Source organism: Sus scrofa, chromosome 14 (assembly GCF_054392235.1).
Source record: "Sus scrofa isolate SSC_HxYL_T2T_F1_AM1 chromosome 14, Sscrofa_HxYL_maternal_Yorkshire_Landrace_v2.0, whole genome shotgun sequence".
Lineage (NCBI taxonomy): Eukaryota > Metazoa > Chordata > Mammalia > Artiodactyla > Suidae > Sus > Sus scrofa.
In genome coordinates this window covers 26,754,147-26,770,330 of record NC_139396.1, presented here as the reverse complement: position 1 = coordinate 26,770,330, position 16,184 = coordinate 26,754,147, and the positions used below count along the sequence as shown (strand labels likewise).

At 57.5% G+C, this 16,184-nt stretch overlaps 1 protein-coding gene across 2 annotated transcripts; it reads left to right on the top strand.

The window, feature by feature from the left end:
- The first annotated feature begins 8,244 nt into the window (after positions 1 to 8,244).
- Positions 8,245 to 11,422, top strand: LOC146396429 (uncharacterized). 2 transcript variants are annotated; one of them, XR_014826131.1, is made up of 4 exons: positions 8,245 to 8,443; positions 8,912 to 9,110; positions 9,360 to 10,631; positions 10,821 to 11,422. XR_014826131.1 is itself a non-coding variant. In XM_084994163.1 (3 exons), the coding sequence occupies exons 1-3, from the start codon at positions 8,294 to 8,296 to the stop codon at positions 10,247 to 10,249; spliced, it is 1,239 nt and encodes a 412-aa protein (XP_084850289.1). In that variant the 5' UTR covers positions 8,245 to 8,293; the 3' UTR covers positions 10,250 to 11,422. The 2 variants fall into 2 exon arrangements, 1 of the variants encoding a protein (XP_084850289.1); XM_084994163.1 differs by having other exon boundaries at positions 9,360 to 11,422.
- Positions 11,423 to 16,184: the final 4,762 nt, after the last annotated feature.

The following is a 16,184-nucleotide window of genomic DNA, read 5'->3' as shown; positions in this document are numbered from 1 at the left end:
CAGGCTCTCAGGAGGACTCACTAGCTGGCCGGGAGGAAAATGCTTCTCCTCCTCCTGGAGGACAAGGCTCTCAGGTGGACTCACCAGCCAGGCAGAATGAAAATCCTGCTCCTCCTCCTGGAGGCCAAGGCTCTCAGATGGACTCTTCAGCCGCGAAGGATGAAAATCTGGTTAATCCTCCTGGAGGACGAGGCTCTCAGGATGTCTCACCAGCCGGGCAGGATGAACATTCTGCTCCTCCTACAGGAGGACAAGGCTCTCATGAGGACTCACCAGCCGGACCCAATGAAAATCCTGCTCCTCCTCCTGGAGGACAAGGATCTCAGGTGGACCCACCCGCCAGGCAGGATGAAAATCCTGCTCCTCCTCCTGGATTACGAGGCTCTCATGACGAGCCAACAGCCGTGCAGGATGAAAAACCTGCTCCTCCTCCTGGAGGACAAGGCTCTCAGGTGGATTCACCAGCCAGGCAGGATTTAAATCCTGCTCCACCTCCTGGAGGACGAGGCTCTCATGAGGACTCAGAAGCCAGGCAGGATGAACATCCTGCTCTTCCTCCTGGAAGACCAGACTCTCCGGAGGACTCACGAGCCGGGAAGGATGAAAATCTAGTTCCTCCTCCTGGAGGACGAGGCTCTCATGATGTCTCTACAGCCGGGCAGGTTGAACATCTTGCTCCTCCTACAGGAGGGCGAGGCTCTCAGGAAGACTCCCCAGCGGGGCAGATTGAATATCCTGCTCCTCCTCCAAGAAGACGAGGCTCTCATGATGTCTTACCAGCCGGGCAGGATGAACATGCTGCTCCTCCTACAGGAGGACGAGGCTCTCAGGAGGACTCCCCAGCCGGGCAGGTTGAAACTCCTGGTGCTCCTCCTGGAGGACGAGGCCCTCAGGCGGACTCACGGGACAGGAAGGATGAAAATCCTGCTCCTCCTCCTGGAGGGCGAGGCGCTCAGGAGGACTTACTAGCTGAGCCGGATGAACAACCTGCTCCTCCTCCAGGAGGACCAGGTTCTCAGGAGGACTCACGAGCCGGGAAGGATGAAAATCCTGTTCCTCCTCCTGGAGGACGAGGTTCTCATGATGTCTCGCCAGCCGGGCAGAATGAACATCCTGCTCCTCCTACAGAAGGACGATGCTCTCGGGAGAACTCTCCAGCCAGGCAGGATGCATATCCGGCTCCTCCAACAGGAGGACGAATCTCTCATGCAGACACACCAGCCCAGCAGGAGGAAAATCCTGCTTCTCCTGCGGTTGGACGAGGCTCTCATGAGGACTCACGAGCCGGGAGGGATGAAAATCCTGCTCCTCCTGCTGGAGGACCAGGCTCTCATGAGGACTCACTAGCTGGCCGGGAGGAAAATGCTTCTCCTCCTCCTGGAGGACAAGGCTCTCAGGTGGACTCACCAGCCAGGCAGAATGAAAATCCTGCTCCTCCTCCTGGAGGCCAAGGCTCTCAGAAGGACTCAATAGCTGGGAGGGATAAAAATCTGGTTAATCCTCCTGGAGGACGAGGCTCTCAGGATGTCTCACCAGCCGGGCAGGATGAACATTCTGCTCCTCCTAAAGGAGGACAAGGCTCTCATGAGGACTCACCAGCCGGACCCAATGAAAATCCTGCTCCTCCTCCTGGAGGACAAGGCTCTCAGGTGGAGTCACCAGCCAGGCAGGATGTTAATCCTGCTCCACCTCCTGGAGGACGAGGCTCTCATGAGGACTCAGAAGCCAGGCAGGATGAACATCCTGCTCTTCCTCCTGGAAGACCAGACTCTCCGGAGGACTCACGAGCCGGGAAGGATGAAAATCTAGTTCCTCCTCCTGGAGGACGAGGCTCTCATGATGTCTCTACAGCCGGGCAGGTTGAACATCTTGCTCCTCCTACAGGAGGGCGAGGCACTCATGAAGACTCCCCAGCGGGGCAGATTGAATATCCTGCTCCTCCTCCAAGAAGACGAGGCTCTCATGATGTCTTACCAGCCGGGCAGGATGAACATGCTGCTCCTCCTACAGGAGGACGAGGCTCTCAGGAGGACTCCCCAGCCGGGCAGGTTGAAACTCCTGGTGCTCCTCCTGGAGGACGAGGCCCTCAGGAGGACTCACGGGACGGGAAGGATGAAAATCCTGCTCCTCCTCCTGGAGGGCGAGGCTCTCAGGAGGACTTACTAGCTGAGCCGGATGAACAACCTGCTCCTCCTCCAGGAGGACCAGGTTCTCAGGAGGACTCACGAGCCGGGAAGGATGAAAATCCTGTTCCTCCTCCTGGAGGACGAGGTTCTCATGATGTCTCGCCAGCCGGGCAGAGTGAACATCCTGCTCCTCCTACAGAAGGACGATGCTCTCGGGAGAACTCTCCAGCCAGGCAGGATGCATATCCGGCTCCTCCAACAGGAGGACGAATCTCTCATGCAGACACACCAGCCCAGCAGGAGGAAAATCCTGCTTCTCCTGTGGTTGGACGAGGCTCTCAGGAGGACTCACCAGCCTGGAAGGATGAAAATCCTGCTCCTCCTCCTGGAGGACCAGGCTCTCAGGAGGACTCACTAGCTGGCCGGGAGGAAAATGCTTCTCCTCCTCCTGGAGGACAAGGCTCTCAGGTGGACTCACCAGCCAGGCAGAATGAAAATCCTGCTCCTCCTCCTGGAGGCCAAGGCTCTCAGAAGGACTCCTCAGCCGGGAAGGATGAAAATCTGGAAAATCCTCCTGGAGGACGATGCTCTCTGGAGGTATCACCAGCTGGGCAGGGTGAAAATGCTGCTCCTCCTCCTGGAGGACCAGGCTCTCAGGAGGACTCACGTGGCGGGCAGGTTGAAAATCCGGCTAATCCTCCTGGAGGACGAGGCTCTCATGAGGACTCACTTGCTGGGCAGCTTGAAAATCCTGCTCCTCCTCCAGGAGGACGAGGCTCTCATGTGGACTCACTTGCTGGGCAGGATGAAAATCCGGCTAATCTTTCTGGAGGACGAGGCTCTCCCGAGGACTCACCAGCTGGGCAGGATGAGAATCCTGCTAGTCCTCCAGAAGTCTCCCGTCCACTCGAACACTCGCCAGCCCTGCAGGGGGCACTTGGCGCTGCTCTGGCCGAATTCCCAGACACTGATGTGCCTTTCCCTGTGCTAGATGGCAACGTTGCCCTGGCCTCTGCTGGGGACAAAGGGCCCGAGGAGCATTCAGCAGCCCTTTTGGGAGTGCCTGCCGTGACTACTCCCGCACCCCCTGTACCAGGTCCTGGCCTGGCTCTTTCAAGAACCCTCGGCCCGGTTCCAAAACCACCTTCCCCAAGGTCCCCTCTGCCCCTGCCAGTGCCCTCCCCATCAGCTTCCCCCAAACCCCATCCCCTTGCTCCCCCTCCTGACATGGACTCTCCTTCCCCTCTCCTGATTTCTCTTTGGAGATGTGTCCAATTTCTCTTTCTGATTCATGTCATTTATGCTATAGTTCACTTTGTGTTTTGAGCCTAGAGTTGTTAGAACCTTGAAACAAAATAACAATAAGAAAAGGAAGTAGTTATTGATAGGGAAGTAATAAAAAGCCCAAATTAATAAATAACGCTATTTAATCTCAATCAATCATTGGGAAGAGAAAAGTGATTTGTGTGTGTGTGTCTTTTGTCCTTTGTCTTCTGTCTTTTGAGGGCTTCCCCCATGGCATATGGAGGTTCCCAGGCTAGGGGGTGGATCGGGGCCAGAGCTGCCGGCCTCCAGCACAGCCAGAGCAACAGGGGATCCAAGCCGCACCTGGGACCCACACCACAGATCACGGCCACGCCGGATGCTTTCCCCTTGGAATGAGGCCAGGGATGGAACCCGCTGCCTCAGGGATACACGTCAGGGGCGAGACCTGCTGAGCCACGACGGGAACTCCGAGAGCCAGGAAACCATTGGAGGACCGTCCAAATGTCAGCGGGATTGACGGCGGGGGTCGGGGGGGGTTGTGCACTTGTGCACAGCAGCTGCCCTTTCACCAAGCGCAGGGTCGCATTCATTCTTGGATGTGGTTGCACAGTATCCAGATCATGCTGATGCCCAGAGCTGAGGAATGACAAGGTTGCCATGGTTTAAACATGCCCACCAAAGCAAACGGGCTCATTCCTCGGGTTGAGGGGCCCCATCCAGGTCCCATCTCGTTGCATCGGGGCGGAGGGGCTTGCTCTCTCAACCTGCTTCTTCTGCAGCCGTCTTGTACCTGCCCTCATGCGGACAGGAGGAGAGGTTGCTTCAACCACCTCCCCAGGGAGCCAAACCGGCAGCAGGAGTTCAAGCCGTCTGTGCACTCGAACACACATACAAGTGTGGGCACCGATCTGCTTAGAGCATATCATACCAAACTTGAAAGGTAAAAACAGGAGTTCCCCTCCTGGCGCAGTGGAAACGCATCCCACTACGACCCATGAGGTTGTGGGCTCGATCCCTGCCCTAATTCAGTGGGTTAAGGATCTGGCGTTGCCATGAGCTGTGGGTGGAGGTCGCAGAGGAGGTTTGGATCTTGCGAGGCTGTGGCTGGGGCATGGGCTGGGACTGTGGCCAGGAGCTGTAGCTCCGTCTCGACCCCTAGCATGCGAACCGCCGATGCCCCGGGTGCGGTCCTCCAAAGCAAAACAGATAAAGAAAGAATGAAAGAAAGTAGAAAAGAAAAGAAAAAAAAAACAGTGAGAGAAATAGAAAAAAGCTAAGGAGTGCCTGTGGCGGCTCAGCAGAAATCAACCCACCTGGTATCCATGAGGATGCAAGTTGCATCCCCGCCTCACTCACTGGCTAAACGATCCAGTGCTGACTAGCCCCCGAGCCTGGGAACGTCTATGTGCCTGGCCCTGTGGCCCTAAAAGGACAGACAGCAAGACGGAAAGTGACACCAGACAAAAAAGCAAGCAAGCAAGCAAGCGAGGCAGCCAAAACCAAATGGGAGGAGGGAGAGAGATGGCCCAGATCTCTGCCTCCCCAAACCCTGGGCCCGAAAGCGGGGCCACTCTAGCAGGTCCTGTGTGCCTCCTCCCCGGCAGGGGTTGTGGGGTGGTGGCACGGCTGAGGGACAGCGAGGCTTTCCGGACCCTGATACAGCCTCTGTCCTCCAGCCAGGACCCAGGGCTCCCCCTTGGCAGTCCAGCTCATCCACGGCTGACAGGTTGGACCCTTCCGGGCCTGTGACACTCACGGCTCCCGGAGGAGGCCAAACAGCCAGGCAAGGCCCCCAGCGGACGAGCGGGTGCTGAGCCGAGTGTGGAGGGTCAGGCAGAGGCAACGAAGGCATGGAGAAGGGCTCGACGAGATCCCGCAGGAGCCAGGGTCCCATGGAGGCCGAGGGGGCAGGGAAACTTGGCAGGGCCGCCCGGGGGGAGCAGCCCTGGAAGAGGCCTGCTTAGGCGGGTGGTGAGGGGGCCGGCAGGCCTGGAAGTGCAGAAGGAGACCTTTGCGGTCTCGCTTGTAGTATACTTGACTTTACGTTTGAAGCCTACAAGTTGACCCTTGAAACTAAAAATCAAACAATAAAGTAGTTCTTGTTAGGAAAGAAAAAAAAGCCACAATAAATCAAGTAAATCACAAGGAATTCAATCATTGAGCAGAAAGAAACGATGTTTTGGTGTGTCTTTTGTCTTTTGAGGGCCGAACCCTGAGCACGTGGATGTGGCCAGGTCAGGGGCTCCATCAGAGCCAGAGCTGCCGGGCTCCACCACAGCCACTGCAACAGGGGACCTGAGCCACGTCTGCGACCTACACCTCAGCTCACGGCAGGGCCGGATCCTGAACCACGGAGCGAAGCTGCATCCTCTTGGATCCCAGTCGGGGTTGTTACCACTGAGCCACGACGGCAACTCCCAGTGGATGATGACTTGGTCGGAGTCCTATGACACCCACAGCATCGTTTGATCCCCTCCACAAACCAGTGAGGCCAAAGCACAGGCTGTTTGGGTCCCTTTTGGTAATGAGAAGTTTGCGGACTAGAGCGACGTCCCCGGCAGCTTGAAGCTGCGAGCAACGAGCGGAGGCAGACGAAGCCAGACTCCCAGGACGTCCCGTCCCACCTGGGCCCTTCGCAGGACAGACAGTTGCTTCTCAGGGGCAGCCGAGAGAGTCGGGACCTTCACCCTCGGCCCGGGATTAAAGGAATGGTCGCCAAAGCTTTGGCAGGCTTTTCCCCCTTGCAGGGTGAGGGAGGCCCGTCGAGGCCAGCCCCTGGTGTCCACGGAGCCCTCAGGCTGCTGGGCTCCCATGGGGGCCCAGGAGCGTCTGCTCACTGCGCACTGGGGAGTGTCCGTGCCGGGGCAGCCCAGGTGGGAGGTCCTATACGGTGGAAGGCCCTGGAAGTTTGGAGTGGAGGTCTGTCCTAAGCCAAAACCTCGGTCGAGAACTGAGCCGCCCGAGGTTTCCAAGTCTTCCTCATGGCCAATAGTTTTTCTATAGTCTCCTGAGTTTGGGTGAGGTTTTGTTTTGTTTTGTTTTGTTTTTTTGCACTGGAGGGCCCACACCCACCGCATGTGGAAGTTCCCGGGAAGGGGTGGAATTGGAGCTACAGCTGCCAGCCACAGCCACAGCCACAGCCACAGCCACAGCCACAGCCACAGCCACAGCCACAGCCCCAGCCCCACACATGTGGGATCCGAGGCACGACTGTGACCGACACCACAGCTCACGGCAATGCCCAAACCCTGACCCCCACTGAAGTGAGGCCAGGGCTCAAGCGTCCATCCTCACGCATCCTAGTCCCATTTGATTCTGCCCCACCAACAGGGGCATGACACCAGTCTATATTTAAAGTATCATACATGTACATACATACATATATGTATATATATGTATGTACACAGATATATGTATATATATGTGTGCGTGTGTGTGTACATTCATACATACGTATATATATATATATATATATATAGAGAGAGAGAGAGAGAGAGAGAGAGAGACAGAGAGAGACAGAGAGAGTTCTCAGCTGCATCTGGGGCATATGGACGTTCCCGGCCAGGGATGGAATCTGAGCTGAACCTGTGACCTACACCACCATTGCTGAAATGCCAGATCCTGTCCCCACTGCACAGGGATGGAGATCCAATGGGTGCCTCCACAGACACGACTGGATCATGAACCCACTGAGCCCCAGTGGGAATTCCAGCCAATGTTTTTGGAAAGAAGCTCTTCCTATTAGGAAGGAGAATAGGTGCAAATGTCGAGGTGGAAAGTTCATTGCTATGAGGGGTTCCCGTTGGGGCTCAGTGGTAAGGACCCTGCCTAGTAGCCATGAGGACACAGGTGTGATGGCTGGCCTCACTCCGTGGGTGAAGGATCCGGCATTGCCGGGAGCTGTGGTGTAGGTCACAGAGGAGGCTCGGATCCTGCATTGCTATGGCGGGGGGGGGAGGGCGGGAGGCCAGTAGCTGCAGCTCCAATGCCATCTAGGCCTGGGTACTTCCCCTATGCCACAGGGGTGGCCTTCAAATGCAAACAGAATTAAAGAGAGCTAATGCTTAGGAAATCCGTCATGGAGAACAAGGCAACTTTGGCTGTGTGCGTGTGTCTTGTGTTGTTTGTCTTTTCAGGGCTTTCCCATCGGCATGTGCAGAGTCCTGTGCTAGAGGTCCTATTCCTAGTCGACATAGTTTTGGAAGTCCTAGCTAGCCAGGGCCCTCAGAGAAGCACAAGACACAAAAGGAATCCACATGGGAAAGGAAGCAATCAAGGGATCCCTATCTGCACACGACATGATCCTATCCCCGCAGACCCCTCAAGACGCTCCCAAAAAACGGTGAAAGCGCCTCAGTGAATGGGGCCAAGTCGCAGGAGGCACCATGAAGGCACAGAAATCAACTGCCTTTCTATACCCTGAGAACGAGAGTTCCCAGAGAGACATCGGGAAAACGATCCCATTTGCCGGCACCTCCCAAAGAATAGACGACTGAGGAAGAGACCTCCCTAGAGAGACGCAAGACCTGTCCTGGGAACCCCCCAAGAGGCTGATGCAAGCAATCCAAGAGGACACAAACTGATGGCAAGACACACCTTGCTCTTGGATTGCAAGAGCCTATAGTATCCCAAGGACCATGCTCCCCAAGGCAATCCGCAGAGTCACCGCCATCCCTGCCAAATGCCCAAGACCGCTGTTCACAGCACGAGACCATGGGGTTGGTGGGAGAGGGGAGCTGGAGCAGCCCAGAGGGACCCTGGGGGAGACATGGGGAAGGAGCAAGGCCAGTTGGGGGGACCCCAGGAAGTGACCTCACTTCCCTGGCGACAGAGGCCAACGGAACTTGGAACCTGGGGAGCCGGGCACCTACTGGTCCAGTCCAGGAGAGGACGGAGGAGGGATGGACTGGCTCTGCTGCATCCCGCTCTCCCGAGGCCGAGCCCGAGGCCGCAGGCGTCGTCACGGCAGAGATGGCCTCTGCCAAGCCTGCAGAACCTGGATGAGAACGCGAGGCGGACGCCTATGGGCCGTTGCCCGCAGGGACCCAGAGGTACCACCGGGAGAGGGAGCTCCAGCCAAGGGCAGGGACCTCTCTGAGCCCACACGGGAGCCCCAAGCCCCCTCCCTGGATGACTTTGTGCAGAGGCGGGTGGTGAGGGGTGGGCCCGCCTCAAGCAAGAGCCAGCTGACGCGGGCTTGGAGGCCTGCTGGGCAGGGCCTGTCCACACCCCAGGACCCAGCTGGCTGGGGAGAAGCAGGGGGCTGAGGGGGGTAGCTGTGGAGTCAGGGCCGAGCCCTGAGTGCAAGCGGTACCCCCAGCCCTCCAGGGGGCTCTCGTTCCTCCCGGGTCAGGGGGGAGCCACTGGTGTGTGGCAGGGGTGTGGTGTTTGAGCAGGCAAGGCCTCCCCTGATCTGGGAGCAGAAGGTCAAGGGGGCAGAAGAAGCAGCGAGAAGCTCACAGCCCCACAGGGCTCTGACGCCTCGGGGCCGGGCCCTCTGACGCTCACTGTCATTGCAGAGTCCCCCACCTGAGACCCGCCAGGAACAGGGTGAGGAAGGCAGAAGGCCACCTGAGGAACCTCCACACAGACTGCTCCCCGGGGTCCTCTGCCGGGCTGGTCGGGAGCACAGGAGCACCAGCTGTGGCCATGAAGACACCGTCCACATGAGCCTGACAACCCTGGAAGGCCTGGCCCCCCCTGAGGCCCAGCCTGAAGGTGAGAAGAGGGGGCCGGGGCTCTGGGCGCGGTGGGGGGAGCTGAGGTGTGGGCCGCACAGCGGGGAGTCCCCAGAGGATGGTGTTGGGCCAGGAGCCAAGACAAAGGCACACGCCCCGCCTGCAGGAGAGCAGAGCCAGCAGGTGCTGGCCGGGACTGGTCGGGAAGGCTCTGGGAAGACTGCTCTCCTTGGAAGAGCACATGGCAAGGCGGGCAGGCACCAAAGCTCTTCCTCTCTCACACCTCCAGCAGGAGACCTGGAATCCGAGGCCAAGACGCCAGCCGAGCGGAAAGACCCTGGAGCAGCCCCCAGAGGAGGTCCAGAACCACAGGAGGACTCAGCACCTGGGCAGGGAGGACCTGTAGCTCTTTCAGAGGGACACTCACGACCTCATGGGGACTCACCTCCCGGGGAGGATGAACCCTCTGCTCCTCTCCCAAGAGGCCCAGCTCCTCTTGAGGAGCCACCACCCGGGCAGGGTGGAACCAAGGCGCCTCCTGCAGGAGGACCAGGCCCCCATGAAGACTCAACTCATGGGCAGGATCAACCTGCTGCTCCTCCTGATGGAGGACCAGAGCCTCCTGAGGTCTCACCTCCCGGGCAGGATGAAAATCCTGCTCTTCCTACAGGAGGACGAGGCTCTCAGGAGGACTCAGCAGCCGGGCAGGATGAAAATCCTGCTCCTCCTCCTGGAGGACGAGGCTCTCAGGAGGACTCACGAGCCGGGCGGGATGAAACTCCTGCTCCTCCTCCTGGAGGACGAGGCTCTCAGGTGGACTCACCAGCCAGGCAGAATGAAAATCCTGCTCCTCCTCCTGGAGGACGAGGCTCTCAGAAGGACTCATCAGCCGGGAAGGATGAAAATCTGGTTAATCCTCTCGGAGGACGAGGATCCCAGAATGTCTCACCAGCTGGGCAGGATGAACATTCTGCTCCTCCTACAGGAGGACAAGGCTGTCATGAGGACTCAGTAGCCGGGCAGGATGAAAATCCAGCTCCTCCTACAGGAGGACGAGGCTCTCAGGTGGACCCACCCGCCAGGCAGGATGAAAGTCCTGTTCCTCCTCCTGGAGGACGAGGCTCTCATGAGGACTCAGCAGCCGTGCAGGTTGAAAAACCTGCTCCTCCTCCTGGATGACGAGGCTCTCATGAGGACTTACTAGCTGAGCCGGATGAAAAACCTGCTCCTCCTCCTGGAGGACCAGGTTCTCAGGAGGACTCACGAGCCGGGAAGGATGAAAATCCTGTTCCTCCTCCTGGAGGACGAGGCTCTCATGATGTCTCACCAGCCGGGCAGGTTGAACATCCTGCTCCTCCTACCAGAGGACGAGGCTCCCATGAGGACTCACCATCTGGGCAGGATGAACATCCTGCTCCTCCTCCTGGAGGACGATGCTCTCAGGAGGAATCCCCAGCTGGGCAGGATGAATATCCGGCTCCTGCTACAGGAGGACGAGGTTCTCATGCAGACGCACTGGCCCTGCAGGATGAATATCCTTCTCCTCTTCCTGGAGGACGAGGCTCTCATGAGGACTCATCAGCCAGGCCGGAGGAAAATCCTGCTCCTCCTCCTGGAGGACAAGGCTCTCAGGTGGACTCACCAGCCAGGCAGGAGGTAAATCCTACTCCTCCTCCAGGAGGACGAGGCTCTCAAGAGGACTCACTTGCTGAGCAGGATGAAAATCCGGCTAATCCTCCTGGAGGACGAGGCTCTCACGAGGACTCACTAGCTGGGCAGGATGAGAATCCTGCTAGTCCTCCAGAAGTCTCCCGTCCACTCGATCACTCGCCAGCCCTGCAGGGGGCACTTGGCGCTGCTCTGGCCGAATTCCCGGACACTGATGTGCCTTTCCCTGTGCTAGATGGCAACGCTGCCCCGGCCTCTGCTGGGGACAAAGGGCCCGAGGAGCATTCAGCAGCCCTTTGGGGAGTGCCTGCCCTGACTGCTCCCGCACCCCCTGTACCAGGTCCTGGCCTGGCTCTTTCAAGAACCCTCGGCCCAGTTCCAAAACCACCTTCCCCAAGGTCCCCTCCGCCCCTGCCAGTGCCCTCCCCATCAGCTTCCCCCAAACCCCATCCCCTTGCTCCCCCTCCTGACATGGACTCTCCTTCCCCTCTCCTGATTTCTCTTGGGAGATGTGTCCAATTTCTCTTTCTGATTCATGTCATTTATGCTATAGTTCACTTTGTGTTTTGAGCCTAGTGTTGTTAGAACGTTGAAACAAAATAACAATAAAAGAAGGAAGTAGTTATTGATAGGGAAGTAATAAAAAGCACAAATTAATAAATAAAGCTAATTATTCTCCGTCAATCATTGAGAAGAGAGAAGTGATTTGTGTGTGTGTGTCTTTTGTCCTTTGTCTTCTGTCTTTTGAGGGCTTCCCCCATGGCATATGGAGGTTCCCAGGCTAGGGGGTGGATCGGGGCCAGAGCTGCCGGCCTCCAGCACAGCCAGAGCAAGAGGGGATCCAAGCCTCGTCTGGGACCCACACCACAGCTCACGGCCACGCCGGATCCTTTCCCCTCGGAGTGAGGCCAGGGATCAAACCCGCTTCCTCAGGGATACACGTCAGGTGCGAGACCTGCTGAGCCACGACGGGAACTCCGAGAGCCAGGAAACCATTGGAGGACCATCCAAAAGTCAGCTGGATGGACGGCGGGGGCGGGGAGGTTGTGCACTTGGGCATAGCAGCTGCCCTTTCTCCAAGCGCAGGGTCGCATTCATTCTTGGAGGTGGCTGCACAGTATCCAGATCATGCTGATTCCCAGAGCTGAGGAATGACAAGGTTGCCATGGTTTAAACATGCCCACCAAAGCAAACGGGCTCATTCCTCGGGTTGAGGGGCCCCATCCAGGTCCCATCTCGTTGCGCTGGGGCGGAGGGGCTTGCTCTCTCAACCTGTTTCTTCTGCAGCCGTCTTGTACCTGCCCTCATGCGGACAGGAGGAGAGGTTGCTTCAACCACCTCCCCAGGGAGCCAAACCGGCAGCAGGAGTTCAAGCCATCCGTGCACTCGAACACACATACAAGTGTGGGCACCGATCTGCTTAGAGCATATCATACCAAACTTGAAAGGTGAAAACAGGAGTTCCCCTCCTGGCGCAGTGGAAACACATCCCACTACGACCCATGAGGTTGTGGGCTCGATCCCTGCCCTAATTCAGTGGGTTAAGGATCTGGCGTTGCCATGAGCTGTGGGTGGAGGTCGCAGAGGAGGCTTGGATCCTGTGTGGCTGGGGCTGGGGCTGGGGCTGGGGCTGTGGCCAGTAGCTGTAGCTCCGTCTCGACCCCTAGCCCGGGAACCGCCATATGCCCCGGGAGCAGCCCTCCAAAGCAAAACAGATAAAGAAAGAATGAAAGAAAGTAGAAAAGAAAAGAAAAAAAAAAAACCAGTGAGAGAAATAGAAAAAAGGTAAGGAGTGCCTGTGGCGGCTCAGCAGAAATCAACCCACCTGGTATCCATGAGGATGCAAGTTGCTAAACAATCCAGTGCTGATTAGCCCCCGAGCCTGGGAACGTCTATGTGCCTGGCCCTGTGGCCCTAAAAGGACAGACAGCAAGACGGAAAGTGACACCAAACAAAAAAGCAAGCAAGCAAGCAAGCGAGACTGCCAGTACCAAATGGGATGAGAGAGAGAGATGGCCCAGATCTCTGCCTCCCCAAACCTTGGGCCTGAAAGCGGGGCCACTCTACTAGGTCCTGTGTGCCTCCTCCCCTGCGCGGGCTGTGGGGTGGTGGCACGGCTCAGGGCAGCGAGGCTTTCCGGACCCTGATACAGGCTCTGTCCTCCAGCCAGGACCCAGGGCTCCCCCCTGGCAGTCCAGCTCATCCACGGCTGACAGGATGGAACCCTTCCGGGCCTGTGACACTCACGGCTCCGGGAGGAGGCCAAACAGCCAGGCAAGGCCCCCAGCGGACGAGCGGGTGCTGAGCCGAGTGTGGAGGGTCAGGCAGGGGCAACGAAGGCATGGAGAAGGGCTCGACGAGATCCCGCAGGAGCCAGGGTCCCATGGAGGCCGAGGGGGCAGGGGCAACGTGGCAGGGCCGCCCGGGGGAGCAGCCCTGGAAGAGGCCTGCTGAGGCGGGTGGCGAGGGGGCCGGCAGGGCTGGAAGGGCAGAAGGAGACCTTTGCGGTCTCGTTCGTAGTATATTGGACTTTACGTTTGAAGCCTACAAGTTGACCCTTGAAACTAAAAATCAAACAATAAAGTAGTTCTTGTTAGGAAAGAAAAAAAAGCCACAATAAATCAAGTAAATCACAAGGAATTCAATCATTGAGCAGAAAGAAACGATGTTTTGGTGTGTCTTTTGTCTTTTGAGGGCCGAACCCTGAGCACGTGGATGTGGCCAGGCCAGGGGGTCCATCAGAGCCAGAGCTGCCGGGCTCCACCACAGCCACTGCAACAGGGGACCTGAGCCACGTCTGCGACCTACACCACAGCTCCCGGCAGGGCCGGATCCTGAACCACGGAGCGAAGCTGCATCCTCTTGGATCCCAGTCGGGGTTGTTACCACTGAGCCACGACGGCAACTCCCAGTGGATGATGACTTGGTCGGAGTCCTATGACACCCACAGCATCGTTTGATCCCCTCCACAAACCAGTGAGGCCAATAGCACAGGCTGTTTGGGTCCCTTTTGGTAATGAGAAGTTTGCGGACTAGAGCGACGTCCCCGGCAGCTTGAAGCTGCGAGCAACGAGCGGAGGCAGACGAAGCCAGACTCCCAGGACGTCCCGTCCCACCTGGGCCCTTCGCAGGACAGACAGTTGCTTCTCAGGGGCAGCCGAGAGAGTCGGGACCTTCACCCTCGGCCCGGGATTAAAGGAATGGTCGCCAAAGCTTTGGCAGGCTTTTCCCCCTTGCAGGGTGAGGGAGGCCCGTCGAGGCCAGCCCCTGGTGTCCACGGAGCCCTCAGGCTGCTGGGCTCCCATGGGGGCCCAGGAGCGTCTGCTCACTGCGCACTGGGGAGTGTCCGTGCCGGGGCAGCCCAGGTGGGAGGTCCTATACGGTGGAAGGCCCTGGGAGTTTGGTGTGGAGGTCTGTCCTAAGCCAAAACCTCGGTCGAGAACTGAGCCGCCCGAGGTTTCCAAGTCTTCCTCATGGCCAAGAGTTTTTCTATAGTCTCCTGAGTTTGGGTGAGGTTTTGTTTTGTTTTGTTTTGTTTTTTTGCACTGGAGGGTCCACACCCACCGCACGTGGAAGTTCCCGGGAAGGGGTGGAATTGGAGCTACAGCTGCCAGCCACAGCCACAGCCACAGCCACAGCCACAGCCACAGCCACAGCCACAGCCACAGCCCCAGCCCCACACATGTGGGATCCGAGGCACGACTGTGACCGACACCACAGCTCACGGCAATGCCCAAACCCTGACCCCCACTGAAGTGAGGCCAGGGCTCAAGCGTCCATCCTCACGCATCCTAGTCCCATTTGATTCTGCCCCACCAACAGGGGCATGACACCAGTCTATATTTAAAGTATCATACATGTACATACATACATATATGTATATATATGTATGTACACAGATATATGTATATATATGTGTGCGTGTGTGTGTACATTCATACATACGTATATATATATATATATATATATATATAGAGAGAGAGAGAGAGAGAGAGACAGAGAGAGACAGAGAGAGACAGAGAGAGACAGAGAGAGACAGAGAGAGTTCTCAGCTGCATCTGGGGCATATGGACGTTCCCCGCCAGGGATGGAATCTGAGCTGAACCTGTGACCTACACCACCATTGCTGAAATGCCAGATCCTGTCCCCACTGCACAGGGATGGAGATCCAATGGGTGCCTCCACAGACACGACTGGATCATGAACCCACTGAGCCCCAGTGGGAATTCCAGCCAATGTTTTTGGAAAGAAGCTCTTCCTATTAGGAAGGAGAATAGGTGCAAATGTCGAGGTGGAAAGTTCATTGCTATGAGGGGTTCCCGTTGGGGCTCAGTGGTAAGGACCCTGCCTAGTAGCCATGAAGACACAGGTGTGATGGCTGGCCTCACTCCGTGGGTGAAGGATCCGGCATTGCCGGGAGCTGTGGTGGAGGTCGCAGAGGAGGCTCGGATCCTGCATTGCTATGGCGGGGGGGCGGGGAGGGCGGGAGGCCAGCAGCTGCAGCTCCAATGCCATCTAGGCCTGGGTACTTCCCCTATGCCACAGGGGTGGCCTTCAAATGCAAACAGAATTAAAGAGAGCTAATGCTTAGGAAATCCGTCATGGAGAACAAGGCAACTTTGGCTGTATGCGTGTGTCTGGTGTTGTTTGTCTTTTCAGGGCTTTCCCATCGGCATGTGCAGAGTCCTGTGCTAGAGGTCCTATTCCTAGTCGACATAGTTTTGGAAGTCCTAGCTAGCCAGGGCCCTCAGAGAAGCACAAGACACAAAAGGAATCCACATGGGAAAGGAAGCAATCAAGGGATCCCTATCTGCACACGACATGATCCTATCCCCGCAGACCTCTCAAGACGCTCCCAGAAAACGGTGAAAGCGCCTCAGTGAATGGGGCCAAGTCGCAGGAGGCACCATGAAGGCACAGAAATCAACTGCCTTTGTATACCCTGGGAACGAGAGTTCCCAGAGAGACTCGGGAAAACGATCCCATTTGCCGGCACCTCCCAAAGAATAGACGACTGAGGAAGAGACCTCCCTAGAGAGACGCAAGACCTGTCCTGGGAACCCCCCAAGAGGCTGATGCAAGCAATCCAAGAGGACACAAACTGATGGCAAGACACACCTTGCTCTTGGATTGCAAGAGCCTATAGTATCCCAAGGACCATGCTCCCCAAGGCAATCCGCAGAGTCACCGCCATCCCTGCCAAATGCCCAAGACCGCTGTTCACAGCACGAGACCATGGGGTTGGTGGGGGAGGGGAGCTGGAGCAGCCCAGAGGGACCCTGGGGGAGACATGGGGAAGGAGGAAGGCCCGTTGGGGGGACCCCAGGAAGTGACCTCACTTCCCTGGCGACAGAGGCCAACGGAACTTGGAAGCTGGGGAGCCGGGCACCTACTGGTCCAGTCCAGGAGAGGACGGAGGAGGGATGGACTGGCTCTGCTGCATCCC

Bases quoted from the DNA above. Each gene is read 5' to 3' on its own strand.
- LOC146396429 (XM_084994163.1), top strand. From the start codon at position 8,294: ATGGACTGGCTCTGCTGCATCCCGCTCTCCCGAGGCCGAGCCCGAGGC. The intron at 8,444-8,911 runs GTACCACCGGGA...CTGTCATTGCAG, and splicing joins TTGCCCGCAGGGACCCAGAG to AGTCCCCCACCTGAGACCCG. The intron at 9,111-9,359 runs GTGAGAAGAGGG...TCACACCTCCAG, and splicing joins CCCTGAGGCCCAGCCTGAAG to CAGGAGACCTGGAATCCGAG.